Below are 9675 nucleotides of genomic sequence, written 5' to 3' on the forward strand. Positions count from 1 at the left end.
TATTTAAGTTTCAATAAATGTTCAATAATTTCAAAAACAGGTTTTCACTTTGGGTCATTATGGGCATTGTGTGTAGATGGGTGAGATAAATAATTATTTTAATCCATTTTGGAGTTCCGCGGTAACACAACAAAAGTGGTGGAATAAATAAGAGGTATGAATACTTCTGAGGCTTTCTGAAGGCCACACCACATACAAGACCAACCCAGACAGACAGCCCAGCAGCCTCAAGACAGCTACAGCTAATCTCGCTTGTAGAAAAGTTTGACGAGCCCACAGTTTGACGAGACACACAGCGGCTTGAAGGAGACACCAACAGCGCTGAGGAGACTAACAGGGCTGAGAGACTAACACAAGCGGCTGAGCGAGACACCAAGGGCTGAGGAGACACACAGCGGCTGAGGAGACACCACAGCGGTCTGAGGAGATACACAGCGGCTGAGGAGACACACAGCGCTTGAGGAGCCACCACAGCAGCTGAGGACGACTACACAAGCGGCTGAGGACGACACCACAGCGGCTGAGGAGAACACCACATGCGGCTGAAGGAGAAACAAGCGGCTGAGGGAGACTACAGAGTGACTGATGGCGACTCACACAGTCTAGTTACCCGCACATGTTTGTTTGTTGACTTCATCGGCTGAGGTCCGATTCTGAGTTTGTCCCTCCCCCCACGAAACGCAGCTCTCCTGGGAGTGCCCCAGTACGGGGAACAGACCAGCGGGGCATCGACTCAAAGCCTGGAACTTGACCACAAGGGAAGGCTACAGTTTAGCCAAGCTGGAAGAGAAGCCTAGCAACCTAGTGAGGAGTACTACTAAAGCTAAAGATAGCAATACAGTTTAGCAGAGATAAGAGGGAGGCTACCAATGACATTAAGCTAGAAGGACGTTAGCAGGAACGGACCAATTAGAGGCAGATACAGTTAAACAAAGCTAAGGGAGTAACTAGCTGTAAAACAGGGAAGGTACAATACCAATGATATATATATCACTAGATGGCTGACAGGGGGCCATGTTTTGAAGTCACCGAGCCTCCATTTTCGCACGCGTACATATTGTGACTGGTCGATTGCTTGGTAGTTAGGGCTGTTTGGTGGACGAGAATTAATTTAGCGAGCATTTTATATATATTATAAATCAATAAACAAATCTACTTGGACAAGCTTCTGCCAGCAGGACAACTCTATATCTAGAGACGGTGTCAGGGGAAAGCCAGAAAAAGGTCAGAAGATCAGTCACGCCAAGTTAGAACTGTTCTCTTCTGCTACATAGCATCGGTAAGCGGATACCGGAAGCGCACAAGTCTAGTGTCAGAAATTGTCTCCTTAACAGCTCTTCTACATCCAAGCCATGAGAACGCTGAAACAGTTAATCAAATGAAACCACCGGACTATTTACATTGACACCCCCCCTTTTTGTTTTTTACACTGCTAGCTATCCTGCGTTATTATCTATGCAATGTCACATTTACCCGACCCTACATTGTAAATTACCTCGACTAAACCTGTACTCCTCCATCTTGACTTGTACCGGTAAACCTGTATATAGCCTCCACATTGGACTCTGTACCGTAACACCCGTATGATTAAGCTCACATTGACTACTGTAACTGTAACACCGTAATATAGCCTCCACATTGACTCTGTACCCGTAACACCGCTGTATAGGCTCCACATTGACTCTGTCGAACACCCTGTATATACTCCAACTTTGACTGTACCGAAGCCTGTATATAGCCTCCACATTGACCGACGTAACAAGATTGTTTGAAACGGTGTCGCATAGTTACATTGAGAAACGTCTTTATGGTATTGTAAAAGGTTTAATATTCTACATGGACCTAGTTAATAACTGCCAAAATACGAGGACAAATCGCGGGCTAGCTGCGCTTTAATAAGCAGATTTTATACTTGAATACATTAATTGAAATACTGTATAGAATAATTTCATTCATTTCTTGGATGAGGAAGGGGGGATCATAGGTCGACTAGGGGCTTATTGGGGACTGCAATAGACGAACTAGTGGTTATTGGGGATGCCATACATTGACGTGCTATGGATTGCTACGATGCAGTGCTTATTGGGGACTGCCAATACGACGACTAGTGGCTGATGGGATCTGCCAATACGACCAGACTAGTGGCTTATTGGGACTGCCATCGTCCGACTTAGTGCTTATTGGGAAGCCACATACTGACTAGTAGCTTATTGTGATGCATACTTGTGGTGGGTACTGCCATACAGGTCGACTAGTGGCTTATTGGGGGACTGCGCAATATGACCGACTAGTGGCTTATTGGGGATGCCAATCGGTCGATATGGTTATTGGGGCTGCCATACGGTCGACAGTGGGCTTAATTGGGGACCTTGGCCAATACGACGACGCTAGTGGTTATTGGGGACTGCCAATACGGTCGATCTAGTGGATAAGTGGGCGAGTGCAAATACGACGACGCTAGTGGCTTTTATTTGGGACTTGTCAATACGACGACTAGTGGCTTATTGGACTGCAATATGTCGACTGTGGCTTTGGGGACTGCCAATACGGTCGACTGATTGGCTATTGGGGACTGTCATAAGGCGACTAGTGGCTCTAAAGCCTCTCATTTCCAATAATAGCATCCAGCAATCATCAATGGGTATAGTTACTGGACTAGACGCGGCTGAATATCCTCTGTTGGTTTGCTCAGGAGACGTACTTCTCCAACCCCGGTCCTCGAAGGAGATCTTGGCGGTGCCAGACTGGCGGACACGGATCCGTAGTCAGGAGCTTCCTCATCGGCTGGAGGGAAAACAAAGACTTCACTTGCTTCCTGAGAAGTCACACTCAGTTCTTGTCTATCAGTGAAACCCGACCTGATCTGTATTACTATGTGTATCTTTTGAGAAACCGAGTCTTATGTACATGTCTGTATGCTTCAGTAGGTTAGGTATTTTTGTTTGGTTTGTTTGATTGATTTAATAAATTATTGATTTGATGATTTATTGTTGATTGATTTGGTTGTTGTGATTGACAATGGGGGGGGGGGGGGGGTCAGATCTTACCTGAGATAGCTGTACAGCCCTGAGGAATCCTAACCTCTCCTTCTCCTCCTGAGGCCACGCGATGGACCAGGGGCACGGGGTACAGCAGGTACTTCAGGTACACAAAGGCTTGGATGGGAGGGAGAAGGAGAGAGAGAGAGAGGGAGAGGTGGAGAGAGAGGGAGAGGGAGAGAGAGAGAGAGAGAGAGAGAGAGGAGAGAAAGAGAGAGAGAGAGAGAGAGAGATGAGAGACAGAGAGAGAGAGAGACAGAGCCGAACACAGAGAGAGAGAGACATAGAGAGAAGAGAGAGAGAGAGAGAGAGAGAGAGAGAGAGGAGAGAGGGAGAGAGAAGGAATAGAGACAGAGAGAGAGAGTGGGAAGTAGAGAAAGAATAGAGACCAGAGAGAGAGAGGTAAGGGAGAGAGCAGAGAGAGAGAGAGGTAAGAGAGAGAGAGAGAGAGAGAGAGAGAGAAGAGAGAGAGAAGAGGAGAGAGAGAGAGGAGATAGAGACAGAGAGAGAGAGAGGAAGTAGAGACAGAAAGAGACAGAGAGAGAGAGAGAGAGAATTGAAGAGAAGAAAGGAAGAAAGAAGGAGAGAGGTAGATTGAAAGAAGAGAGGGAGAGAAATAGTGCAGTACATTAGATCCAAACAACGAGGACAGACCAGAGACACCAGAACACAGAAGAGAGATAACGTCAGAGACACCAGAACACCAGGACAGAGAGATAACGTCAGAAGACACCAGAACACCAGGACAGAGAGATAACGTCCAGAGACACCAGGAACACCAGGACAGAGAGATAAGTCCGAGACACCGAGAACACCAGGACAGAGAGATAACGTCCAGAGACCCAGAACACAGGAAGAGGATCAGTCCAGAGACACACCAGAACACCAGGACGAGGATAACGTCCAGAGACACCAGAACCAGGAACAGAGAGATTAACGTCCAGAGACACCAGAAGGACCAGGACAGAGAGATATACGTCCAGAGACACCAGAACACACAGGACAGAGAGATAACGTCCAGAGACACCAGAACACCAGGACAGAGAGATAACGTCAGAGAACAGAAACACCAGGACAGAGAGATAACGTCCAGAGACACAGAACCCGAGGACAGAGAGATAACGTCCAGAGACAGCAGAACACAAGGACAGAGAGATAACGTCCAGAGACACCAAGACAGCCAGGACAGAGAGATAACGTCAGAGGACCACAGAACACCAGGACAGAGAGATAACGTCAGAGAACCAGAACACCAGGACAGAGAGATAACGTCAGAGACCCAGAACCCAGACAGAGAGATAACGTCCAGACACCAGAAACCAGGACAGAGAGATAACGTCCAGAGACACCAGCACACAGGACAGAGAGAATACGTCAGAGACACCAGAAAACCAGGACAGAAAGAGTAACGTCCAGAGACACCAGAACAAGGAAGAGAGATAAACGTCCAGGACACGAGAACACCAGAGAAACAGAGAGATAATCCAGAGACACCAGAACACCAGGACAGAGAGATAACGCCAGAGCACCAAGAACACCAGGGACAGGCAGATAACGTCCAGAGACACCAGAACACCAGCAGAAGATGATAACGTCCAGCAGACAAGCGAGATTCAGAACACCAGACCAGGACAGGAGAGATAACGTCCAGAGGACACCAGAACACCAGGACAGAGAATACGTCCCAGAGACACAGCAACCCCACAGGACAGAGAGATAACGTCCAGAGACACCACAACACCAGGAAGAGAGATAACGTCCAGAGACACCAGAAACCAGGACAGAGAGATACGTCCCCAGAGACACAGAACCCAGGAAGAGAGATAACGTCAGAGACACCAGAAACACAGGAAGAGAGATAAGTCCAGAAGACACCAGAACACCAGGCAGAGAGATAACGTCCAGTAAGTAACAACTGACAAAATGTATGTCATTTTGGCAACATATTTTCCATATCCCAAAATGTAGAAATATTGTTATTTTGTATGTAATGTGTGTAGTTCTATAGCTTGAAGTTACAACAAGACCACAACCTAGAAGTGGAACATCTTTAGGATATTTAGTTTCAATCTCCTGGATTGTCAGATTCCATAACTCCTAGCTATAATCTTTGTAATACCATATTGTGTCTTGCAGTCAAGGATAACATTTCCAAAGTGCCAAAGAGGCGGGTAGACATTTAAGGGGTAWAAGGGCGGTAGAAAAGGTAGGCTTACGACAACATTGGTGAGGTGCAAAGAWGGCATGCTCAGGACAAAAAGATGAGAACCCCAAAAAATAAGCTTTTGCCTTCTTTAACGCAAATGAATTGAAAAACAAATCAAGCAGAAATCCTCATAATACAGAACATGGCTAAAAGCTTGAACTAACAGTCAACAGCTTGAAATAAGTAACGTTAAAAAAACTAAGAATGACACCCATGAATTTAACAAAAACAAAACCCACTCCCACAGGAAGTGGACTGCTGTATTGTGCAAAAACAAAAAAATGGAACCAATGTAAAATTTTACAATAAAAAAATAAAAATAAAAGAATAATGTGCTCTGGCATGCCTAAAAGAGATAGCTGTGGTAGAAACTAGCTCTTTCATCTTGAGATATTGCGTCTTCCTAAATCACTTCCTGAATCAGTTGCTTCACATGAATCAATTGATGATTCATTTCTATTTATTATCAAGAGGACATTCGTGACATGGCAAGGACATCTAGCCGTGACTGGCTGCTGTGTGTTGTGCAGAAACAAAAACAGATATCAGAAGATATACGAGATATGTTCTTAGTTCAGATAATGGTCTCCTTCAAAAAGACATAGAAAACAAGGTGAGACAAACACCTCCAGCATTCGTTGAGCAACAACTTTGCTTGGATCACTACTAAAGCAAAGTGGCACGGATGGATCCACCAACGTGTACAGGGCAGGGTCATCACCAGTGTCAAGAAAGAGCATCCATCCCTGTGTGCATAAAGGTATGCTATGACGGTAATATAAAGCTGAACGTGTGATGTGACAGTAACATAAAGCTGAAGGTGTGATGTGACAGTAATATAAAGCTGAAGGTATGCTATGACAGTAACAGAAAGCTGAAGGTATGCTATGACAGTAACATAAAGCTGAAGGTATGCGAGACAAGAGAGGATGATAGAGACAGAGAGAGAGAGAGAGGACAGTAGAGACAGAGAAGAGACGGAAGAAGACAGACGAGAGAGAGGAAGAGAGAGAATTGAAAGTAAGAAGAAAGGGAATGAGAAAGACGAAGAGAGAGGTAGATTTGCAAAGAAGAGAGGGAGAGAAATAGTGCATGTACCTATTGAGATCCGACACCAAAACGAGACAGAGATAAGTCCAGAGACACCAGACACAGGAAGAGAGATAACGTCAGAGACACCCAGAACACACAAGGAACAGAGAGATAACGTCAGAGAGGACACAGAAACACCAGGACAGAAAGATAACGTCCAGAGACACAGGAACAGGCGAAGTAACCACGCCAGAAACCACGGAGAGAGATAACGTCCAGAGCACGACCAGGAGGATCAGCCAAGACGAACACAGACGAGAGATAACGATCCAGAGACACCAACCAGAACGAGTTAAGTCAAACACAAAACCAGGACAGAGAGATAACGTCCAGAGACACCAGAACACCAGGACAGAGAAGAACGTCCAGAAGACACCAGAAACACCAGGACAAAGAGATAACGTCCAGAGACAGCAGAACACCAGGACAGAGAAGATAACGTCCAAGAGACACAAGAACCCAGAGACAGAGAGATAACTCCAGGACACACAGACACCCAGGACAGGAGAGATCCATAACGTCCAGAGACACACAAGAACAGCCAGGACAGAGATAACGTCAAACACCAGAACACACAGGACAGAGAGATAACGTCAGAGACACCAGAACACCAGGACCAGAGAGATAACGTCAGAGACACAGCAGCAACACCAGGACAGAGAGATAATCCAGTAGACACCAGCGAACCGAGGACAGAGAATAACGTCCAGAGACAACCAGACACACAGGACAGAGAGTCCGCAGAGAACCGACCAGCTAGAAAGACAACTCCAAGACACCAGACAGAAGAGAGATAACGTCAGGACACAGGAACACCAGGAAACAGAGAATACATCCAGAGACACAAACACCAAAGGACAGAGAGATAACGTCCCAGACACCAAGAACACAAGGACAGCGCAGATAACGTCCAGAGACACCAGAACACCAGCCAGAAGAGATAACGCCAGACAACATAAACACCAGGAGCAAGAGAGATAACGTCCAGAAGACACCAGAAACCAGGACAGAGAGATACGTCCCAGAGACACAGAACACAGGACAGAGAGATACGTCCAGAGACACCACGAACACAGGACAGAGAGTAAACGTCAGGACAACCAACCCAACGAATGATCCAGAGACACCAGAAACCATGACAGAGAGATAAGCGGCACAACCCACAGAACGATCGTCCCAGAGACACCAGAACACCAGACAGAGAGATAACGTCAGGAGCGACAAGCAGAGAGAACCAGACACCAGAAACACAGGAAGGAGAGATAACGTCAGACACCAGAACAGACAGGATAACCCAGACAGCAACCCAGGCAGAGAGATAACGTACCAGAGGCCGGAGATAAAGAGTAACAACTGACAAAAATGTATGTCATTTTTGGCAACATATTTTCCATATCCAAAATGTAGAAATATTGTTAATTTTGTATGTAATGTCTGTAGTTCTATAGCTTGAAGTACAACAAGAACAAGCCTAGAAGTGAGAACATCTTTAGGATATTTAGTTCCAATCTCCTGGATTGTCAGATTCCATAACTCCTGCTTATAATCTTCTGTAATACATATTGTGTCTTCAGTCAACGGATAACATTCCAAAGTGCCAAAAGAGCGGGTAGACATTTAAGGGTAAAAGGGCGGAGAAAAGTATGGCTTACGACAATTGCGTGGGTGCCCAAAGATGGCAATCTCAGACAAAAAGATGAGAACCCTCAAAAAATAAGCTTTTGCCTTCTTTAACGCAAATGATTGAAAAACAAATCAAGCAGAAAATCCTCATAATACAGAACATGGCTAAAAGCTTGAACTAACAGTCAACAGCTTGAAAAAGTAACGCCAAAAAAACTAAGAATGACACCATGAATTTAACAAAAACAAAACCCACTCCACAGGAAGTGGACTGCGTATTGTGCAAAAACAAAAAAAATGGAACCAATGTAAAATTTTACAAAAAAAATAAAAATAAAAGAATAATGTGCTCTGGCATGCCTAAAAGAGTAGCTGTGGTAGAAACTAGCTCTTTCATCTTGAGAATATTGCGTCTCCTAAATCACTTCCTGAATCAGTTGTTCACATGAATCAATTGATGATTCATTTCTATTTATTATCAAGAGGACATTCGTGACATGGCAAGGACATCTAGCCGTGACTGGCTGCTGTGTGTTGTGCAAAACAAAAACAGATATCAGAAGATATACGAGATATGTTCTTAGTTCAGATAATGGTCATCCTTCACAAAGACATAGAACAAGTGAGACAAAAACCTCCGGCATTTCGTTAGCAACAACTTGGCATCACTACTAAAGCAAAGTGGCACGGATGGATCCCCAACGTGTACAGGGCAGGTCATCACCAGTGGTCAAGAAAGAGGCATCCATCCCTTGTGCATAAAGGTATGCATGACGGTAAATAAAAGCTGAAGTGTGATGTGACAGTAACCATAAAGCTGAAGGTGTGATGTGACTAATATAAAGCTGAAGGGTATGCTATGACAGTAACAGAAAGCTGAAGTATGCTATGACAGTAACATAAAGCTGAAGGTATGCCATGGAGCTAAACATAAAGCTGAAGGTATCTTGACAGTAACATAAAGCTGAGTATGCTCTGACGTATACAAAAGCTAAGTATGCTATGAAGTAACATAAAGTAGATAAGCTAATGCATATGACACGTAACATAAAGCTGAAGGTATGATATGAACAGTAACAAAAGCTAAGGTATGCTATGACAGTAACATTAAAGCGTGAAAGGTATGCTAGTGACAGTAACATAAAGCTGATAGGTATGTGAAGGTAACTAAGCTGAAGTGGAGTGCAAACAGTAAAAAGCTGAAGGATTGATGTGACAGTAAATAAAGCTGAAGATGTATGACCTGTGACAGTAACATAAAGCTGAGGTATGCATGACAGTAACATATAAGCTGAAAGGTATGCCATGACAGTAACATAAAGCTGAAGAGATATGCCTATGACAGTAACATAAAGCTGAAGGTCTGTATAGACTGAACAGCGTAACATAAAGTGAAGGTATGCTGTGACGAGTACATAAAGCTGAGGTATGCTTATGACAGTAACATAAAGCTCATTATGCTGAAGGTATGCATGACAGTAACATAAAGCTGAAGGTATGAACTTGAACAGTAACATAAAGCTGAAGGTATGCTATGACAGTAACATAAAGCGAAGGTATGCTATGAAGCAGCTAAGCACATAAAGCTGAAGGTATTGTGACGTAACATAAAGCTAAGGTCATGCTATGACAGTAAACATAAAGCTGAAGATGCTATGACGATAACATAAAGCTAAGGATATGCCATGACAGTAACAATAAAGCTGAAGGTATGCC

At 44.4% G+C, this 9675-nt stretch overlaps 1 protein-coding gene across 1 annotated transcript in view; it reads right to left on the reverse strand.

Moving 5' to 3' along the window:
• LOC112072554 (kinesin-like protein KIF1A) overlaps positions 1–9675 on the reverse strand; it is a gene marked incomplete at its 5' end in the record, with an annotated part of 102344 nt that overhangs the window by 69912 nt on the left and 22757 nt on the right. Inside the window, 2 exon segments of the mRNA XM_070439839.1 lie at positions 2702–2784; positions 3048–3138. Coding sequence (XP_070295940.1) covers positions 2702–2784; positions 3048–3138 — 174 coding nt within the window.

This window comes from Salvelinus sp. IW2-2015, unplaced genomic scaffold (assembly GCF_002910315.2).
Source record: "Salvelinus sp. IW2-2015 unplaced genomic scaffold, ASM291031v2 Un_scaffold1959, whole genome shotgun sequence".
Taxonomy (NCBI): domain Eukaryota; kingdom Metazoa; phylum Chordata; class Actinopteri; order Salmoniformes; family Salmonidae; genus Salvelinus; species Salvelinus sp. IW2-2015.